The following is a 22,541-nucleotide window of genomic DNA, read 5'->3' as shown; positions in this document are numbered from 1 at the left end:
TTGTATATTTAAGAAAAGCTCTATCAGGTGCACTGGATGTCTAGCCAGAATGTGAAATTTGAAAGTATGTAATAGTCCTGTGTCTCATCTTCTGTGATGAGGTTTACTTCTGAGTCAAGGACAAAAGGTTGGACCATAAGTCCTTAGGAACAAAAATAGGATAACAACAATATTTCAAGTCCATTTGATCTTTTCATTGCAGATGAGAAGAAAACTCTCTCTTTTAGCCTGAAGATGTTTCATTAAAGAATGGACCTCTGTGGCATCCATCCCTCATTTGGAGCAAAAAAGGACAGTGATGTTACAGAGAACCAAATTATATTATCCCTGGAGCAATTGCTCTTACAAGATGCCACCACTAAAAATGAAATGTATGGGCATACTACCCATGATAACTCTAATGGAATTAGACTAGGAAGACATAAGGAGTATGACCAATGGAGGCTGATGGAAATACAGAGGTCAGATAATGGTGCAAAATCTTGGTGACTATTTATCCCTATATTGGTATTTGAGCTGGCTAGTCTAAAACTGAGTTAGGGGACTTTGGATGAGGCATAAATCTCTGATAATGTTACGACATTAAAGTGACAAGCAGTCTAGAGATGCATTTGGTTCAGTCAATATCTTTTATTTTAATACAGTTACAACTTTCTGAAAAGAAGTATATTACAATGAATATAATACAAGTTTGCAGTTTCACTGGAACGTGAACAATTTTGTATATTTTCTTCAAGTCTTTTTCTAGGTTTTCATAAAACCATAAAGGCATTTCCCCAGGAAACTCTCCCCTCCCCACTATGAATCTGCCTTTGTATACAACAAAAAACTTTATTTCACCTGCAGGGAGAATCACTACCCCCAACATGTCAATTATAAGAAAGAGTAAGTTTTAGCTGTCATTGAATTTTGGTAATTACTTTGAATTACCAAATTACTGAATTACAGAATTACTGATGAAATTCTCACCACCTCTGGGAAAGTATTTGCTGACAGAAAAAAAGAAAAAAAAACCTACTGCACACACACATAATTCAAACCTGAACTTGCATTTCAAAATGGTTGGGAAAAGAGGAGACATTTCCATCAACACAGTGTATTAAACCCCCTGCATGATGGTACCATAATGGTATATATTATGCATTTTCCATTAGGCAAATTGCCTTTATACAGATTTCCCCCCAAGACTTGCAATGTTTCATTTGCATACATACATATACATACATTATATAGTACATAGTTTACATGTATAATATATATGTATTCACAAGCATTTCAGTCTATACCTGAAGTTGACATCATTGACTGGTTGCAAAATACCCAGTCCTGCACGGGATTGATCTAAAGAAGGACATTGCACATCATTGTCCGCAAGCTCTATCTCAAGGTATGAAAAAATCAAAGCCAGAAACTGTTTAATTTCATGGACAGCAAATAACCTGCCAGGGCATTTTGCTGTGCCTGTTCCAAATGGCATATAGTAATACTTCAGTTTGCGACCACTGTGGTAGAAGTCAGTCTTTTCTTTTCCATTCTCATTCAGAAAGCGATCATATTTGAATGTCTGTAATTAAACCCACAGAAGAGTTACTTGATGTTTGAATACATTCAAAGAGAGATAATTCCATTAAGACACAAAATGCAGGCTGGGAAAGAAGAGCCTCTAGCAGTAAGCATATTATAGTAGCACCTGGCGCCATGGTGGTGTTTTGGAGAAGATAGTACCTGAGAAGTTCTGGTATGTGGAACATGATCCCAGGTTCTTTGCTGGGAACTCTCCTTTTCTTTTATGACCATCTTAAAGTTATAACCTCCATTCTTGTTCATGCAGCAGAACTGAAAGATTTCTCATTCTGTGCCTCTGGGAAAATCTTACCTTTAACCTTGTCCTCCCTCAGCCCCCCACAGTGGTGATTTTTCCTCACCAAGGAAGGCAGTTAAGTACAAGGCTATCTGAGGCTGGCAGCACACATTCTGGTTATACTAAAATATGTTTTGCATATAGTGCTAGCACCAACTTTATTCTCTTTCTTGTCTATCATTACATATCCAGGATTAAAAACCAACTGGAGTTCAACAGCAATCCAGCCATGGGACACCCCTGACAAATGCTCTATTCAAGAGGCATATTAGCTTCTGCTAGAGCTCGGAGCTTAATGCACGTTGATTAATACTTACCAAGGGGTCAGCATATATTTCTGGATCAAAATGCAACAGCTGAGGATAAAGAGCTACAATATCATCCCTGCGAATGTTGTAAAAATCATTCTCTAAGTGCAAAGTGAAATCCTCCTTGGCAACTCGGAATGTCATGGAGGCACTCGATAGCCTCATTGCCTCTTTGATGATGCTGTCTGTGGGGAGAAGAAAAGGAATGATTACTATGGACACAGTATGGCCTTGGGGGAAGTCCTGCATTTTGAAATATTTCAGAGCCATGATCAAACCCTGCACTTAATAGAAGAAATATTTTAACCATAACTTCCTAAATGCCTATCTTTCTCATTTCCTTTTAGCATTATTATTCCTTCTGCAGATAACACCGAGAACTTACAGTTGATGTAACAGAATACACGAAAGTGAGACACATTTTTACTTGAGATAAAGAACAAACCACTCAACACTGGAAACACAAAGAGAACAAGAAACAGTGCAGTGATCAGGATTTTCTGAAACTTTAAGAGGTGATGCACGGAAACCAGTGCTCAGAAAAAGTAACTTGTGGGGCGTTTTGTTTCATTTTTAATATAATAAAAATATTATCTTTTTAAAGCAACAGTAGTTAAAAGGTGTCATTTTCAAAACTCTCTGTAACTTGGACACTTTTGAAAAATATGCCTATAATTTGAAATAAGTTAAGCAGAAATAAAAGTTATTGGAAGATTCTGGTTCACATCATAAGAACAGGGATATAAAATTTGGCAACATGCTTTTATTTGATCTAAAGTCATTATAAAACCCCCATGGTTTTGAATTATCCGGAGGTCTCCAATACTGTAGTATGCAGCAGTATAGCAGTATTTAGACATGCCATTACCAAGAAAAGTGCTATTCGTGTGAATTTTGATACTGTCAGTACCACCTGGGACATAGGGAAGACTGATTTTGTTGGCTATTGTTAAAGTACATACAGGGTTTTTTCCTAGTGTTTGTTAGCTAATTCCATAGTAATTCCATAGCAAGCATTTATATGATAATAAATAGAAGACTCTGAAAATTGTGGTGCCATTTCTGATACTCCTGCAGAAAATAATCATACCTAGTACTGGCATATTATCCAGCTGTTTTCGGTTTAAGGAAATGTGTTTGCCATCGAAGCTGACCTCTCCGTCACTTTCCAAAACACTTTGCACTTCTTTGGTAGCAGCTGTCATCGCTTCTGGGTTCCTAAGACAAAATCAGCAGAACTATAGCATAATTTTACACTTAAGGATGCTTTAAAAACGGGGTGTTGCTATTAACTTTTTTCCTGACTAAACTTGAGTTTGCCAGATGACAAGTACCTTTTAAAACTGAAATATTGCAGCAAAATGCTGCAATTACACTTTTTCATGTCTTGGCAAAGGTACGTTAGCTTCAAAAAAAGGAAAATAACCTCAAGTATTTGATTCTATCTCCAATGATAAGTGGCATAGAACTGATGTGTGCAACAGGTAACAAACAGTAATGTCACTAAAAAGCAATGCCAAACATAAGAAATAAAACAATCAGTTGTAGATTAGAAAACAGCCCTACTGTGGGTAGAAAGTTTAGGAACAGGATAATAGATCAGTTTTATAACATCACTTATCCTGGATGATATCCAGGACATGATGGCAGTATTCCATCTAGCTGAAAAAAATCTTCCTAATAAGAAAAGTTCACATAGTATCCTTCACTGTCCAGAGTTTCTTACAGACACGGAATATATGAGCTATGGTGAAATAACAATATAGGATGCAATAGTGTCCTGATGAATGCACAATAAAGCAGGCTTTTAAAACACTCCAAGGCCAGACAGACCTAAATCCAATGGATTCTTGGAGTGCAAAATACTAGAGAACCTCAGATATCAGCACTGGCAGGTCAGTACAATGATGCAAGCCACTGGCTAAATAACAATATTAGCAATTTAGATACATACTTAAGAGTTAGCTATGCTGAGGTGGATTATACTGCACAGATGCCCACTCTAAAATGGACATTCAATAGTATTATCTGAACTGTGCATCGTTTCATGAGTAACAAGCTCAACAAGTCTACACTGAAACATCAATAGGATCTATCAATGTAGAAAGTATTTTGTACTAAGTATCTGTGAGAACAATAATGAAATTAAAGCTCATTTTGCCAGCTCTAATGAGGTGGTCTAAAATTGTCCAGTTATACTTGGAGCCTTCCATACAATTAATGTTCTGACTCAGCCAGCACTTTTAATATCACATCATGCAGATTTACTCCAAAGCTTTCTTGGCAAAGTGTAGCATTGCTCTGGAGAGCTTGTTGGGTTTTTTAAAGACTTTTACAGAAGACTTACTTAAGGAGATAGAACAAGCTCCAAAACGTGGCAGGAATAGTGTTCGCTTGAGAGGCCCAGAGCACTGCCACATGGGTCTTCGCTTTTTCCATGTCATCGAAAGTTGACAGAGTGTCATTCAGGAACATGCGGAGGGTGACAAGCTCAGAGAGGTTATCTCTCTTCAGGAGGTTCTCATGGAGGAGTGCCTCTCCCAGCTTCTCACGTGCACTATGGGCACTCTTGAAGAGGTGGATAGGCAGACCCGCCACAAGGGCTGGAAAGATCCTATCAAATTCCTTGAAGTTTTCGAGGGCATTTAGGATATGAGCTCTCTCATTTTCTTGCTTTGTTGATAGATTTTGGTCATCATTTAAATTAAGTTCTTTACCAAAAAGTGTTAAAAAGCCAGACTCAAACATTACCTGGCAACAAAATGCATAAAGTCCTTCTCTCACCCAGGTATTAGACTGAAGTTTAGACATTCTTGACTGCAACATTGCGTAATGTAGGTTTTCCATCATTGCCTCAATGAGGGCATCTAAGGCATTGCCTTGAAGGGTTCTAATGAAAGTCTGGTGAAAATTTTCAGTGGTGTTTCCTTCTGCTGGGTCAATGCTACCATGCCCAAAAGCCTGTCACAAAAGAAAATGTATACATGATAAATAAGGCCTGTCATAACCTTGATGATAAAGTCTATCAGAAATGAAAGACAACATATTATAGCTTACTAGAGGGAAGCATAATAAAGGCTATTAACATTAAAACTGATACTTTCTCAATGAAAGCAGTGAAGTAGGCAAATGAAAACATATTTCAATAGATGCTTACAAATAGATCCCAGTGGCATCAACAGGAGCCTTTCTGCTTACTTCAGGAAGAGTTTGACTGAGCTGCTATTGTGTTGCATCATTTTTTAAGGCCTTAGGTCTGACTCTTCCATGGTGATGAGAACCCCTTGAGGAAAGTATCAGCTTCAGGAAGCTACATTATCATTTTGAAGATGGCGTTAACTGTATTTCTGCTTTAGCAATTTGGGATACTTCACGTCTAAACAATGTCATTCTTGGACAATCAAAATCACTGCATATTTCATTTCCATTAAGGAAAGGGAAAAAAAGACTCTGATGTTTTAAAACAACAAAAGTGCAGTAATGTGAAAATGATTCTGTTTCAAAGGCACAGTTATGCTATCAGGATTGACTGGGTATGTCTGTCCTGACAACAAATGTTTTTACATTTTAGATATAAAAAACATTGTTAAAAGGGTACCTTGGCAGAAGTAGCAAAATGGAACTTTTTCCAGTCCAAGTGCTTTCCCTGGCGGGTCAATGCATGGTATGAAAATGGGTCGGTGAGGAAATGAATGTATTTCCCCGCTACTTGGCAAGTGAAAATGTGGCCATGCTTCTTCTGCTTTTCTCTGAGGAATTCAAGGGGATTGGCACCAAACTGCAAGGCACAGCCCAGGTATGGAAGGAACCCATTTTCAAGTGGTGGCTCCCCTTGTCGCCTACAAAACACAAACAAAGCTGAATTTATAAGTATGTATAAAGAGTTCTTCTCCAGGACTACCAGGTAAGCAAAATACTGAGGTAATTTTTAATGTGAAAAAAATGCTACACCCCACTTTTCCCCAAATAGTATAGTGACAAATAATTTTTCTCCCCTTCAAGGACTAAGCCTTTTGTTAAGTCTATGGTAGAATAACTTTATGGGAGAATAACCTTAACAGCCTTTATTATAATATAATATTATAATAAATATTATAATAAAACAGCTTGATTATGTAATCTTTCTTTTCCCTAGATCAGGAATATATTTTTCACCTGTTGAAATGCAGAATTGTTGCCATTTGCTAACATGCACAGTTTTGAAATTGTTCCATAAATGAATAATGCACCCCACTAATATTGTCTCATATATTTTTGGGCAACTGCATCCACAATTCAATTTGAATACCAAAGGTAACAGCCTTGTAGTATAGAAAGGTTGTTATTTGCATATCCCATTTGGTTCAGATCTTGCTGAAAACAGTGGGAATTTTGCCATGATCTTCAGTAAGCATAAGAGTAAGTCCTTCTGGCAGAGTGTCATTAAGTGAAACATATGTTTAGAGTGAAGCATATGCTCCAATGATATATTTCATAGATGCAGAAAACTACTTTCCTGTATAAGGGCACTATAGCTGCTAAAATAACTTTCAGATAATACTTCAGCTTTACCAGTAAATTCCTTAAATTTATTATCTGAATTTACTGTTTATTATCTGAATACAACTATTTTTGTCTTTTTTTAATTAAACTTTTTAAAATAAAACAAGAAAATAACTGCTGAAAAGTATGAAAAGACAATAGTTAAGCAAATTACTTGCTCCTTATGTAAATGTGCCAGCAGTATCAATGCTTTTAAGGAATATATATTCAACATAGTAAGGTACATAGATGTTACCTTTATTAAACTGTGTTACTAGATATGATAGACTGATATGAAAATGTTGGTAAATAGGTATTACACTATAATTAGATATAAGTGGATATTATCTATGATTACAGTGCATGCAAAACTATAGCCCAGTACTTTATGAAATTGGGACATGCATATTCATATTTTCATTACCTCATTTATGCATAGATTTATATTTACAGCTATGTCTAGGCATTAACCCACTATTATTAAAAAGACCATACACAAAAATCCTATTGTAACATAAATCTCTCAGAAGACCAAACAAATGTACAAAGTATATCTGACAGAAACAAAGGCCAGGTATACTGAGATGCATTTACAAAGAGATTTCTTACCTCCTCCTCCTCCCTAGAAGAAACAAAAACCCACAGCAGAGTATTAGCACTGTTCCCCAGATCCATGATGGTATGAACATTTCTGGTAATGCCCAAAAGCTTCCAAGTGGAAAACTGGTAACTACCAGTATGGCAGGAGTGGTGACTGAGAATGATACAGAAGGTAGGCCATGATTTATATACTGTAGGTGCACTGCTGTATCTAATGGCATTCGATCAACCTAGCAAGCTATTGATTAACCATTTCTGGAGAGAGCCTGTTTCATCTCTGTTCTGACATTTTTCTGCAGAGAGCTCCACTGGATTGATGGAGATAGCTGCAGACATGGCCTTGAGCTAATGTCACATATCAGTAGCAGTTCCAAAGTAATCAAACAGCTGTAATAGTTGATAATTTGAAGGTCTGTCAGGTGTGTTTTGATTTGTTCTGCAAATTTACCTATTGCAGTTTATAGTTCAAGTTTAGCAATATATGAAATGGTTACTGAAAGGTGTCCAGAGGAGTCAGATTGGGCTAAAAGGCTGGGTTTAGGTTGTCCTTCAGCTGCCAGCCTGCTCTTCTCATCCTCTCCTTCTCATGGACTGACTACCCTGGCACTGGAATGCCACTGCAAGAGGGAATGGCAGGGGTTCAGCTGTGGACAAAGGAATGGCTTTGGTGATGGGCAAAATGGGCTTTATATAATGCAGTGTGAGAGAGAAGAAAGCAGGATAAGACAATCCTATTTCTTTTATTTTGTTTTGCTTGCTTGGTTTGGTTTTGCTTGTGGGTTTGTTTGTTGTTTTTTTCTTTTCATCATCCTTGAATCACCTTGTATTTTCCCATTAAATCTTTTTCCCTCTCTGTTTCTGACTAGTGAGAGTTCAAACACTGGCTTGCTTTTAGCACAGGCAGCAGACAGTGATCCCTCATTAGTCATTCAAGGCCTAATATGTTTCCAAGGGGTTTAGTCACTTTTTCAGGCTCACTTTTGTAGGCTTACTTTTGTATCATTATTTGCTGGTATCCCTACAGCTATGTGATAAAACAGTAAAGACTTGGTCCTGTTTGCTGTCCAAACTGAACACTACACTGAAGGCTCCAAGCTACAAATTTGGCAGATGGTAATATTGTCCTGGCTTCAAACCAATGAAGGCAGAGAGGCACAGGGTAACTCTATGAACATGCCATTACATTTGAGGTAACTTTTACATTTGAGATAACTTTTAAGTTCCTATACTGAAAAAAATAACTCTTTGTACAGCACTGAAGTTTGCCCTCACTTGATCTGAATGCCAGCTCTTTTTGTGTGACAACTCAAAATCCATTCTCTCACCCCATTTTCACTGAAGCAAAGGTGTTTCTTTTGTTTTCCTAGGAAAACTGTTTTTCATCAGCTGAATTTAGTTTGTCATAACAGAATTGCTTTATAAAAGCAATTTCTTGCTTATTTCCATGATGGGAAATTTCAGTTCTGAGTGTTGTCTTTGACTACATGCTATCACCTCCTCATCCTAAACAAGTATGTTACTTTTATTACATTTGTGTCTAATTCTTATTGCATGTGTAAGTCTCAGCCTTATGTCCCTTATGTGGCAGTACCCTCAATAAATGACTATTGTCAGCAGAGTTGCTTTTGCATAGTTTAAGGTGCTTTATAGTTCTAGATCACCTCCCATCTGGTTTCTTAAATAGGCTAATCTACAACCTCAAAGCCAGCCAGTACCTTAATAGGCTGCAGCCTGTGATCTATGTCCTTGTGATAAATGTAAACAGGGGTTTTGTCTGGCATAGATACTGACACAAATTTGGCAGGTGAAAAGTGTGAATCTCCTTTCATTTTACAAGTGGGCATTAGGCTTTCCTGATTTTTAACAGCACCAGTTGAGTGCCCTGATGTTCTGGATATGGTATTTCACTGTTCTTCAGTTTCAGACAAAGACATGACATCTGGCTGGATACTGGGTCCCATTTCACACTGCCAAAGCTCAGGCAGTTGCCACCAATCTGTACAGCAGGGCTTGAAAGCACCATGTTGTTGCACTAATTGACAGGTATTACATTTTCTGCAGCATGTTATGTATTGTGTATCAGGTTGACTCTTGCCCCATCCCAAAAGGGCAACTCACAATAGTTATGGATACAGTCAGAAACAACATAATGATTCGCTTTACCCTGGCTTTGAGAAGCAGAATCCTGGCATAAAAAGAGTAATATTAGTGCAAAGAACTGACATGACTTGGGATCAAGACTCACCTCAGGCCAATGACACCAGGAGAAATAAAGAACCACGTATCTTTGAATGTATAAGCATTTGTTATTGAGTAGTGAGTAATAATGTGGGTATCCAGACTGTGCCTTCCTGCAGACATGCGGCCGTGCAGGTCTCTGGCTGCAGCGAATGCCTGAGCCCGGCACTTGTATTGGAGGGAGCCAGTGACACTGCTTGTGTTCGCTGTGAGCAAATAAATGATCTGCTTAGGCAGGTGGTTGAACTGAGGAAGGAGGTAAAAAGGTTGAGAGCCATCAGAGAATGCAAAAGCGAAATAGATTGGTGGAGCCACACCCTAAGGCAGGGGCAGAGGGAAGTGGTTGAACAAGTGATGGATCCCCTTCCCTCCTGCCATCAGACAGAAGGAGAGAACTTAAGGGACAAGGATGTATGGAGGGAGGTCCCTCCTCAGAGAGGTAAGCGAAAACCCTCACAATCCCTTCCTCCCTCCCAGTTGCCCTTGAATAACAGGTATGAGGTCTTGGAACTAGAGGGCCAGATAAATGGAGATGGAGAGGTACATCTATCTAGTGAGTCACCTAGGGCTTGTCACTCATCCCCATGCCTTAGAACTTCCCCAAACAAAAAGAAAAGAAGAGTAATTGTGGTGGGTGACTCCCTTCTGAGAGGAACAGAAGGGCCCATTTGTCGACCGGATCCATCCCACAGGGAAGTCTGCTGCCTACCTGGGGCTTGGATTAGAGATGTTAAAAAGAAACTCTCTGATCTGGTGCAGCCCTCTGACTACTATCCACTGCTGGTTTTTCAGGTTGGCAGTGATGAAATTATTACAAGGAGGGCAAAGGCAATGAAGAGAGACTACAGGGACCTGGGACAGCTGGTTAAAGGGTCTAGAGCGCAAGTGGTGTTTGCCTCCATACCTGTTACAAGCAAGGGTGAAGAGATAAATAGGAAGATTCTGCAGATTAATGTATGGCTACGTGACTGGTGCTATAGGCAGGGTTTTGGATCCCAATGAGTAGGAAATTAAGTAAGGGATCTAGGAGACCAGTGTGGTTAAACAAGGAGCTGCTGGGCAAACTCAAGTGGAAAAGGAGAACCTATGGATTATGGAAAGAGGGGCTGGCCACTTGGGCGGAATATAGGACAGTTGTTAGAGGATGTAGGGAGGCAATTAGGACAGCTAAGGCCTCCTTGGAAATTAATCTTGCTAGTCGGATTAAGGACAATAGAAAGGGCTTCTTCAAATACATAGCAAATAAAACTTACACGAGGCAATATAGGCCCACTGCTGAACGAGGTGGGTGCCCTGGAGACAGAGGATACAAAGAAGGCAGAGGTGCTGAATGCTTTCTTTGCCTCTGTCTTTACTCCTGCATACTCTCCCCAGGAGCCCCAGATTCCTGTAGCGCCAGAAGGAGTCAGGACAAAGGAGGAGTTTGCTTTGGTAGATGAGGATTGGGTTAGGGATCAGCTATGCAATCTGGACATCTATAAATCAATGGGTCCAGATGGAATGCACCCACGGGTGCAGAGGGAGCTGGCGGAGGTCATTGCTAGGCCACTCTCCATAATCTTTGGTAAATTGTGGGGAACGGGAGAGGTGCCTGAGGATTGGAAGATGGTGAATGTCACACCAGTCTATAAGAAAGGCAAGAAGTAGGACCCGGGTAATTATAGACCGGTTAGCCTTACCTCTGTCCCTGGAAAGGTGATGAAACAACTTATTCTTGACTCCACCTCTAGGCATATCAAGGATGAGGGGGTTATTAAGAACAGCCAACATGGTTTTATGAGGGGGAAGTCATGTTTGACAAACCTTATAGCCTTCTATGAGGAAGTGACTAGGTGGAGGGATGATGGTAGAGCGGTAGATGTGGTTTTTCTTGATTTCAGTAAGGCATTTGATACTGTCTCCCACAGCATCCTCATAGATAAGCTAAGAAAGTGTGGGCTTGATGATCAGGTAGTGAGGTGGATCAAGAGCTGGTTGAAAGGAAGAAGGCAGAGAGTTGTGGTCAATGGGGCAGAATCTAGCTGGAGGTCTGTGACTAGTGGAGTCCCTCAGGGGTCGGTGCTGGGACCAGTGCTGTTTAATATTTTCATCAACGACCTGGATGAGGGAACTGAGTGTACCCCCAGCAAGTTCGCTGATGACACTAAATTGGGAGGAGTGGCTGACACACTAGAAGGCTGTGTTGCCATTCAGCGAGACCTGGACAGGCTGAAGAGTTGGGCAGGGAGAAACTTGATGAAATTCAACAAGGGTAAGTGTAGAGTCTTGCATCTGGGGAAGAACAACCCCATGTACCAGTACAGGTTGGGGGTTGACCTGCTGGAAAGTAGTGAAGGGGAAAGGGACCTGGGGGTCCTGGTGGATAGGAGGATGACCATGAGCCAGCAATGTGCCCTTGTGGCCAAGAAGGCAAATGGCATCCTAGGGTGCATTAGAAAGGGTGTGGTTAGTAGGGCAAGAGAGGTTCTCCTCCCCCTCTACTCTGCCTTGGTGAGGCCGCATCTGGAATATTGCGTCCAGTTCTGGGCCCCTCTGTTCAAGAAGGACAGGGAATTGCTTGAAAGAGTCCAGCACAGAGCCACAAAGATGATGAAGGGAGTGGAACACCTCCCTTATGAGGAGGGGCTGAGGGAGCTGGGTCTCTTTAGCTTGGAGGAGACTGAGGGGTGACCTCATCAGTGTTTACAAATATGTAAAGGATGGGTGTCAGGATGATGGAGCTAGGCTTTTTCCAGTGATATCCAGTGATAGGACAAGAGTCAATGGGTGTAAACTGGAGCATAGGAGGTTCCACGTGAACATCAGGAAGAACTTTTTTACTGTGAGAGTGACAGAGCACTGGAACAGGTTGCCCAGGGAGGTTGTGGAGTCTCCTGCGTTGGAGATATTCAAGGCCCACCTGGAGAAGTTCCTGTGTGATGTACTCTAGGTTACCCTGCTCTTGCAGGGGGGTTGGACTAGATGACCTTTTGAGGTCGCTTCCAACCCTCGGGATTCTGTGATTCTGCGATTGAAGGTTTGAACATGGGTGTTCATCCCTTCAGAATAGTAGAGAAACTCAGCAATGCACTGAACAGTAGTTAGAAAACACAAAACCTTTAAACAACTATCATTTGACCTTTTGGTTAAGCCCTAGTGCATACTGAACTAGAACCAGTCCGAAAAGAGCAACTCAAGAGGATGTGGGTACATACAAGGTAGTGTGCTCGTATTGTACCCAGTATGATGTGTTTAGTACCTGCTTTCACTTCAGCCTGGCTGCTCACACCAGCTGCAAGGTCAACAGAGATACAGCACTGTTTGTGTCTTTGGGGCCATGACTTGTGTTGAGACTGATGCTTGGTTACATTGCACCACTTTCCCCAAGACATTTTCACCTAGCTATGCTCACTAGCTATGGGCAGAGGCTTCCAGGAGCACTCTTATCTCTCACCTCTGCTCTAGCCCATGAAGTATGTCTGGTTATGGCCTTCCAGGAGCCAAAACTGCTCCCATAAAGCAAACAGGCCCAGCTCACATCCATGTGATTCCTGAAGCCTTGGAGAAGCCTTCTGGCTTGCTTTGTACAGAAGCAACTCACTAACCATCCAAACCCCAGTTGTGTTCTAGCTATATGGCTTTCTTCAGTCATGACCCATACATGGTATTTAAACAGACAATAATAGATAGGCCAAGCTGAGGTAAATAGTTTTTTCCCAGTCTTTGCAATTTGGGAGCACTGGTGCACAGAAGGGTGTGATGGAGTTAGGAGAGGCTGCTGATTATATTTGACAGTAAACAACAAATTTGCACACAGCTAACTATAAAAAAACATTTATTCACTGGAAGTAAATAAGGGGTACACCCTGTAAATAAATTATTGACCCTTTTCTTTTGCATGTGTTGCAAGAACTGTGTTAATATATTTCATCAACAGCCAAAAACCACACAGAAAAACTCCAGTTTGGCAGTGTGGAGGCAGCCCTTCAGTTAACAGAGCAGGAACAGCCTGATGTGCACAGCCAGGAGGCATAATTCCAGCTATGAATCATACCTGCAGCTATGAAACATGTAAAAGATACCTCAGAAAGGTGGAGTAATATGAAAGTTTAAACAACAAATTCCACAGCATAGCTGCTTGTAGCTCAGAACCTTTTGCAGCTAGAAAACTGCTAATAAATAACTACATGCCACCACCTACTGGTAAACATTTTTGAATGGCACTTGTGTGTTTACAGCCATCATAGAACTGTGCTAGTCAGTGTTTGTATCTTGTTTCTTTAAAAGAAAAATGGTATTTATTTTACGTGCATATGTATTTTTCTTTGCAACTACATACATGTAAATACATGTAAATAGCTTTTATGAAAGCTCAAATACTCCTAGTTTCTGTGGAAGGGTAACTTAGGTTTGTTCAGGGTGTAGGTGTTTTGAAGGCTGTGGATTGTTTTTTTCCATGCTGATAAACTGGTTAAGGCTGCTGAGGTTCCTGAGGGCAGAGCTGAAAACCTGACTTTTCTGGGATCACTGTGAACGTTGCTGTTGATTTCAACAGGATTAGGGTTTTTCTCTTCTCCAGCCATGAGAAGCAGCTATTTTTAGTGAGGAATGATGGCTGTCGTCACAGAGGATCCTGCACTGAGCAGACAGTCCATAAACTGAAGGTCCTTGACCAGCATCACTGTTCACTTGAGGCAGCCCCCATGCATTTAGAAACTGGAAAGCATCAGCAATGCTCCTGGCACACAGGAGAAAATGCTGTTTGCTGTGTCCACCAACAACACCAGACCTGCCCTCCCACCACGTAGTGTCATTGCCCAGCCTGTCTTCACCACAGTTTCCAGCTATGCTTTGGCAAAGACCTGCCATCACAGAGAGATGTTAATGGCGTAGAAGCCATTAAGTCCTCATTTGATGAGTCTACATTAATGACTCATCTCCATCGCATTCCGTTTTTTTCTGTGCTTCCCCTTGAGGAAGAATTACTACTAGGAATAGAATTACAGCACCTCTTGATCACTGCCACTTCTGATCCCATCTTGTTTTCTCTGTCATTTTAGAACTTTGTTGATAGAGCATAAACTAGCTTCTGTTATCATGGGATGATGCCAGAAATGTGGTATCTTCCTTAGAGAGACTGTAATCCCAAAACAAAATCTAACAGATCCCTGCCTGGATTTGCCTTTTCTCTGGTTTTCTTGGGTAACTGGAAAAGGTGGAAGTCTTGTATACCTAAAGAAGAATGGAGTATCTAAAAGAGTATGGGTAAAACAATATTAAAGATGCTGCAGAGAATAATGTCAATCAGTTTAATTATTTAATGATCTACACAATTAATAGTAAATTCATGCTGCTAATATAAATGTGGAGTAAATACATGCTAATCATTCTACAGCTCTATTTTAGCAACTGTTGTGGTTGTTCAAATGGCGGATTTTATCTACCTTTTACTCAGTCTTCTGCAAAATTTGAGTAATCTCTCTCCAGGAAAATAGTGTGTTCAGATTTCTTTTTTGTTTTAATTATTATTTGCTTTTCAGTAGATTGTTTGAATGTAGTATGGTAGAAATACAACATTTCTGTAATCTGGTATCTTTGTGATATCTTTGACCCTATCATGTTTTTTCATCATGAAGCACTCTGCATATATACAATGACTTGTATCTGCATTAGGATAATCATAGAATAGTTAGGGTTGGAAAGGACCTTAAGATCATCCAGTTCCAACCCCCCTGCCATGAGTAGGGACATCTCATACTAAATCAACATTGGTGGGTTATGAAGGTGGACAGGTTTGGGAACTGGGTTTATTTGCATCCTGTTTCAGGACAATTGCTCCTGAGCATTTGAATAATATGTACAGACATTTCCTCTAATGACTAAGTTAATATTTACATCTGTATCTTAGAGTATCCTCTGAATGTGCTCATATATCAAATAATGAACTTTGCTTGCTTACACCATTATCAGTTCATTTTCTGAGACTTTCTTTGTTCTTTTGCAATGTCACTTCAAAACCTTTCTGTCAAAATCTGGAGCTTACAATGCCACTATCTTTCCTTTAAACATTATAAACTAAATATCATTAGCAAATACTATCCCTTCATTTGAATGAGAGTATTTTAATAATATGTTGCATTCTGGCATGACAGTTTTCCTTAAAACTGTAGAAAAGAGAACTCTTCGACCTATAGTTGTTAGTAACTACTGAGAATATTAAAGTTTAATCAAGTTACTTTTTTCTAGGTATTGCAGAGAAGAAACTGTAAAGAAAGAGAGCAATTATGAAAGCAGAGACAAAAGAGAACTGAGATGGGAGCCCTAGCAAGGAAAGGAAATGGATGCAAAATGAACCATGAGGAGTCATTAACACTCAGTGCAGCAAATGGCATATTCTTAAAGCTTTTGGTTGGTTTTTTTTAAACTCTGGAGTTGAATCATACGATTTGATAACAAAACAGCATCTTCTGTATTATCCCACTACACGTAAAAGCCTAATCACAGGTGCTCAAAACACTGAACTGGGAGAAATAAAAGCTTAGATGTGATTACAGAAATTATGCAGCTCACCACTACCAAATAATTATTTGGAGAAATGCGGCTAGGTAACGAATCAGTAGCAGATTTCTACAGTGTAATTGTCTGGATGAAAATGACAAGCTATTCTGGGCTGCCCCAGCAGATGGAGCAGGGTGTAACGGCACATTCTGCCTCCCTTTGCTTCCCTTTGCTTTGCTTATGCTGCCTCTTTTTCTTTATTTATTTCTTTTTACTTTATTAAAAAAAAAAAAAAGTGCACAATCCTGTTTTCCACATACCACTGTAGGTTACTAGTTGCTCTTTTGCACCTTGTTGCATGCATTCATCTGCCTGAGTTAGCCACCCATTAAGTGTTCCTCCTAATTCATGTGTCCTACTTCATCATACTCACAACTCACTTTACGTCTCCATTTAGAAGCCAGAGACTGAGATGTTGGAAGGTCTCTATACTTCCAAGTTTATGTCAGCAGTAGCAAGTGGTGTAAGACAACCAGAGTGGATCTGTAGAATGAACTGGTGCTGAAGATCTGATGTCCCCTCTATCCATACTTTGGAGGCTTATTCCTTCTCCACACTAGCTTTCTGGTGCAATGGACTAAATAGTCGCCAGCAGAACAGACTAGACGTCCTCCTGTATTGCAAAGGTTTACATTCATCTAAAATTAAAAAATGCACTTTGTAAAGTCCAAGCCTGCCTCACCAAATGCAAACCAAAGCATTGAAAGAGGGGACATCTGGAAGGTTTGCTTTGCACTCCTGATCCAAACGAAAATGCTAAAATATGTATGCCCAAGTTTATTTCAAAAACCATATGTAAGACCTTTCCCTTTTTTACTTATATCTCCAAGTAAGATAGTATTGCATGACATCTAAACCTCACAATTGTCAGGGAGAATAGAAAAGCTGATCAAGCAAGTCAAAACAAAGGCTCCAAGGTGGCAAAGCGGCTTAACCACAAACAAGCAAGTATCAAATCCTTTCACAGATACCTTGGCTCTTGGTTTAGCAGACACTTTAAATGGAGACCAAGGGACAGGAAGAGAGAAGGGCTGTTTTGCTGTTCTTCACTCCAAGGCAGCCATCTAGATGAAATCAATCTGGTTTTATCTTTAACAGACTGTAAGATAGCTGAAAGGCTTTGGCAACATAATAGGAGAAAACAGAGACCGGCTGGCCAGTTTGTAAAGGAAAAACCAGTATTAAAAATAACCACTGATACCAGTACTTATTCAGAGAGAAGGACAGCATCTTCAGAACTCTGCTCTTTACAGCTATTTCCATCTTCTCTGTGTGGGTGCTGGTATTCCTCTGATCCTACAACTTGGGTTTTTTGACCTATAGTCAACAGTGGGGATGCTTCCTTCAGGCTATGGCCATTGCAGATCTAAAGGGGAGATAGAAGCCAACAAGGAGTCACTAGCTGGAAACCATCAGCAAGTTCCCCCAGATGGTGATTTCAGTGGCTATTGTGGCCACCTTGGGACTGAAGAAGTCTCCAGAAGTGGGGAAAGTAAGGAGTGGGATTAACAATGCCAGCTGGAAAACATCTGCAGTATGGAAACACTGAGGGCTGCCTGATGGGCAGAGAGAAGTTTTACATCAGAGTTTTCCTTAGGGAATTTCCCTCTTGTTTCTTGATCCTCTATCACTTTTCCCTTTGATCTACCTATGAATACAGGGATTGTTCTCTGAACACATCCTTGGTGGATCACTCCTAGCCTGTTGCCTAGGTATCGGAAATTTTGCCTGGAACAGCTGTACATAAATGTCTTTTAATGTAGATCTAAGCTTCACGGGACTGTGCAAAATGTGAAGAGCTAGATGATGTGTGGGGCACACAGCTATGCAACTGAGACACATTTTATTCTCTGAGGGAAAACACGTGTCCTTCTACTGCTAGAATAACTTGAATGTTGTATTTTCCCCAATGCTGTGTGCTACTTTTTACATTACAGCATTTATTGGAGGATATGAGTGAAGAATTGAAGAGTAAGTTCCTCTCTATATTGCAGCAGAAATCTGCCACTTATAGCAGACAACCATATCCAATCCAAAGTCATATCCTTTTCTATGATATATTTCTCTCCATGATCATACTTCTATACCATCGAAGCTTTTTTCTTTTTCTTTTTTTGCTAAAGGGAACTATAGCAGTGAAAAATGTCCTCACTGTGCAGAAGCAAGCAAAAATAAGGCACGGTGTTGTAATAGACATAATATGAAAGTATGAAAGCAACTTCAAAGTGCTGCTCAACTGTCCAGATTAGATTAAAAAATTATGAATATGGGACTACACAAACAAGCTGCCCAAAGCACAGCCCACTAGCTTTACATGTGAATTGGCCTTCTGGCCTGAGAAAATGGAATTGCAACTGAATGCAGATGGCTAATTGAAAAACTGTGTTAACTCTTAACAAGTAATTCTGATTTTCCACTACCAAAATTACTGTAATATAAAGTTTTACATATTTCTTTCTAGACGCATTTATATTATTTTTAACTTAAATAGGAAAAGAGATTTACCTCATATGGCTTGACTTTTCAGATAAAAAGACTTAAATCACGAGCAGAAAGACAAAAATGAAAAAAGCAATACACAAAAAGAACATGGCAACATGGGAAGAAAAGCCTGATGAATACAGGATAACAGGTAGGTGTTGCAGAGAACAGGAGCTGAGGAAGATAAAGGAAAGCGAGTTAAAAGACAGAAGCAGTGAAATAGCTGGAAAGTTTAAAAAGGGTAACAAATTACTGCTTTTCTTAACAAACTGACGAACATACGGCCCCAGACTGATCTCATAAGTTAAACAGGTTTGGTGTGGTCAGAAATGTAGTGGCAGCCTTCCAAAAACCACTCCTGAGCTACAGAAAGCATTTGACTTGCTGAGTCAGTGTGGAGACAGCTCTCCAGAAAAGCAAGGGCACTCTGCCAACACTAATACATGCCTTTGGATGAGTTGCCTTTTGATAGCTTATGGCAATGCAAATTCCCACAACAGTCTCCCCCAGAATTTTTGGGCTGGTCCTATGACTTCCAGTGGTGACAGATGTAAAAGGGAAATTCTAATTATAACTGCAGTGGTAATTTGTGACAAAATAATGATACGGCATGGAGACTCAACTGCAAGAAGAGGTTAAACTAGCTGAAAGCAGGAAAGCCAGAGACAGAACAGACTCCTTGCAAGGGAGTGAGGTTTCCCTCAGTGATAAGAAACAGCCTCAACATTGTCTTGAGGCCACACTGGAATGGGAGCACTCAGGGATTCAAGCTCATGGGTCACCTTTGGGCAGCAGAGCTGGGCTGTGGGATGGACCCATGGCCAGGCTGAGGCGCTCCATGCCATCACTGTTGGGATTGGTGCTGGTGCAGAAGGAACCTGCTTAAGACACATCTTTGCAGATTCCATGTACAACTGCATATTGCAGTAAGATTCTACCCGATGTATTGTTCATTAATTTTTTTCTTTTATGTTTAAGCTCAACATGTGTAGGGTACCATGAAGTTTCTCCAGCAGATGCCACTGGTGAGCCCTGCTGAAGTGGTTGACATCGCTATCTGCCCCAGCTCTCTTCTCTTCTGACAGAGGCTACCTCCCTGGCAGCCAGAGCAGCGAGAAAGAAGTGCCCACCTCCATCCCACCACCTCAGCCCTGAGGCCAGTGTCTACTCAAGTTCACCCTCAGTGGCATTTTAAGACCAAGTGCCAGGCTCCACTGAGGCCTCAGAGCTCACGTTTCCTCATGTTCCACATCTTGTGCTTGGCACAAACACTTGTGCTCTATGTTTGCAAAGTGTGGAGGAGAGGTAGCTGGGGTGTCCTCCCCAGGCCTACCAGCAGCCACCATGTTTGCTTGAGTGGTCTCAATGGAGCTTCTTGGGCATTGATATTCAAGCCCATCTAAATTCCTGCTGCATTTTCACATTCAGCTGACTCCAGCGTATGACTGTGACTCAGTTAAAGCAGAACACAGAAATATGCTCAGACAGGCTATTTTATTTATGCATTTTGAGGGCAGAGGGATATATCTGTAGTCTTCTAGCCCGGCTTCATGCTTCGTTTGCACTACAGAATGTCACCTAAATCAGGCACCATAAACCTTGGCTTGAACCAGACCATATCTAACATGAATGAATAAAATGTTGATTTAGAGACAATGGGAGAAAGGAAAAAATACTGAATCCCTGGGGAAGCAGTTAAACAGTACAAAATACTGTTACTGTGAAATATAGGCCTCATTTCTATTATGCCTACCTAGGCTTTACCACATAAAACCAAAGAATACAGATTTTAAAATACAGATATGTGAGTATCAAAGATAGAAAAAAAGGCTGTTTGGCTATTTAAGTCCTTTGCAGTGAAGTCCCAGTTGTGGATTAGGCACAGGAAGAGCACAGTGACCCCTCCCACCTGCCTGCTCAAATCCACCTCTTTGTTGGTTCTCTTTCCTGCCTCCCCTCTCCTAGGAGTCACCCAGGGTTGTGCATGAAGAAGCCTGTTGTCTGCAGGACCTCTGCTTCATCTGCTCTAATGATTGGAAGGTATCTAATGAATGAGGAGAGAGGAACATCTTTGTGCTCATGCCCTGGATGGGCAGGCTGAAAAGCAGGTACTGTTCCCACCTCTGCTGTAGAGTCCTCCTGCAGTGACAAACAAGTTCTCTCGCCAGGCTCTCCACAAGCGGTCTCTGTGTTTTCCTCATTTTCCAGTTGCCCCAGAGAGGCCCTAGAGTCTAATTTGCAGAAGTGTTGGACACACACAACCATAAGTGAAATCAGAAAGGTGATGATTTATCAAAAAAATCTGTTTTCTCACAAACATGAGACACAGGTTTGTAGAACTGAGAGCTCAGAATAATGTATTATGAGCATATTTAACTTAAGTGCCTGAATTCCCTGTATGTATCCTGGGAATCATCATAGAAAATAAATGAGTGATTGTTTGCATAGCACTCAGCCACTAGAGTGTTACTTAGAAAAGATGGTGACAACATTAGTATTTCCATCTTTAGAGCAGAGTTTGAATAGCAGACAGGAAATCGGGCATGAAACTGCCAGCTGAACAGTGGTAAATTATACACTCACTGAGCACCATCCACCCTATGGGCTGAGGAGGGGACAATGAAAGTAATATGTTATATTGACCTTAAAAGACAGGGTCAAACCTATATGAACAGGAAGTTGGAAACAAAATGACCCAGGCAATTTTAATTCCAGCAGTTTCTCCTGTTAAGTGCCTTACTGGAGCAAAGCTCCTGAACTGTAATTGATTCTGTGTAACAGGGGTTTATGCTGACATTCTTGTTTCTATAGGCAAACTCAAAAAATTCTTATTTGGGAAGTCCAGAGGTTTATTGACACAGTTCAGTGCAATGCAGCACAGTCACTTAAGTTGGTTTGGGGCGGGTTTGTTCTAGAAATGCAAACAGTAGGTCTACATCAGGACACTCCTTGTACCTGGGTTAGAGCAGGACCTGTTAACTCCCTCATAACTACTCCAGGTGCTTTAATACACATATTCCATTTTCAGTACTGACAGGGTGCTAACTTGCACTGTTTGTATATGCTTTGAGTGACCATTGATAGTCTTGTTGTTGAAGGGGTGGAGAGCTTCCTAACAAAGGCATAACTTGTTTCCAGCTTCAAAGGAGAAATGTGCATTTTTGAGTAACAACCATATATTATTTTATGATTTTTCCAACAGCTGAGACTGATACCTATCAGTAGGTGGTTTCTATTATTGTTTGAAAGCTGGCGCAAGACTAGTGAAACCCCACAAACAGTATATTGACAAAGGAAAAATACCACACTATCGCCCATGGGTGTTCTAATTTCAGCGTCAAAATCTGGTAACTTGGCCATTTGTTCCACTTCTTAAACAATATACAATCTTTCTGCAAATACCTCAGAAACTAATCAAGAGCCACTTGTTCAGACAATTCACCTCTGACTCCCTGGAGATCCCCATTCTTGGTGGAGCTCTTGGAAACATACAGCCAGGCCCTTCCAATGCCCCTTCAAACTCTGAGGCTCAGAAGTATCTCCCTTGACCCTGGTCCTCAGTTCACATCACAGAGTGACTGGGACATGTGCCACCCCCTTCCAAGCTTCAGTTTCCTTGATTCTCTAGGGTGGGTACAGGGCTTCACCACACTGACCTCACTGCAGGATGAAGTTACTGAGCACACAAAGTTTTAAACCTTTGCCTGCACTTATGTCAAAATCACTGTTGGCCATGCAGAAAATTTAGCACTTCAAATGCAGTAACCATCTGTCATTATTAAACCAGAGCTAAATTCCCCCCCTCCCTCCTCACCCAGAAGGCAACTAACACAGGATTTCTGTGAACCCATACCCTCAGCCCAAAATTGCCCATCATATGTATTTAATGATCTGTAATTGTGTGACTCAGTAGCCGATGGTTCAGGTGCTGGTGTGCAGGAAGCTTTCAGGCTTAGCTGATGGTTGGATATAGAAACGGGAGCAATCGGAGCAGC

General features: G+C 40.7%; 1 protein-coding gene across 1 annotated transcript; it reads right to left on the bottom strand.

Annotated features, from left to right (window-relative positions):
* Positions 1-1,264: 1,264 nt before the first annotated feature.
* On the bottom strand, positions 1,265-7,379 carry CYP7A1 (cytochrome P450 family 7 subfamily A member 1). The gene is made up of 6 exons (XM_005152525.2): positions 7,300-7,379; positions 5,768-6,008; positions 4,517-5,130; positions 3,260-3,387; positions 2,179-2,354; positions 1,265-1,564 (listed from the first exon to the last, which is right to left on the bottom strand). Exons 1-6 carry the CDS (start codon positions 7,377-7,379, stop codon positions 1,265-1,267), a joined length of 1,539 nt encoding a protein of 512 aa, XP_005152582.2.
* Between the last annotated feature and the right edge of the window lie 15,162 nt (positions 7,380-22,541).

Source organism: Melopsittacus undulatus, chromosome 1 (assembly GCF_012275295.1).
Source record: "Melopsittacus undulatus isolate bMelUnd1 chromosome 1, bMelUnd1.mat.Z, whole genome shotgun sequence".
NCBI lineage: Eukaryota > Metazoa > Chordata > Aves > Psittaciformes > Psittaculidae > Melopsittacus > Melopsittacus undulatus.
Note: the sequence above shows the minus strand (reverse complement) of the source record. Positions and strands in the feature narration are given on the sequence as shown.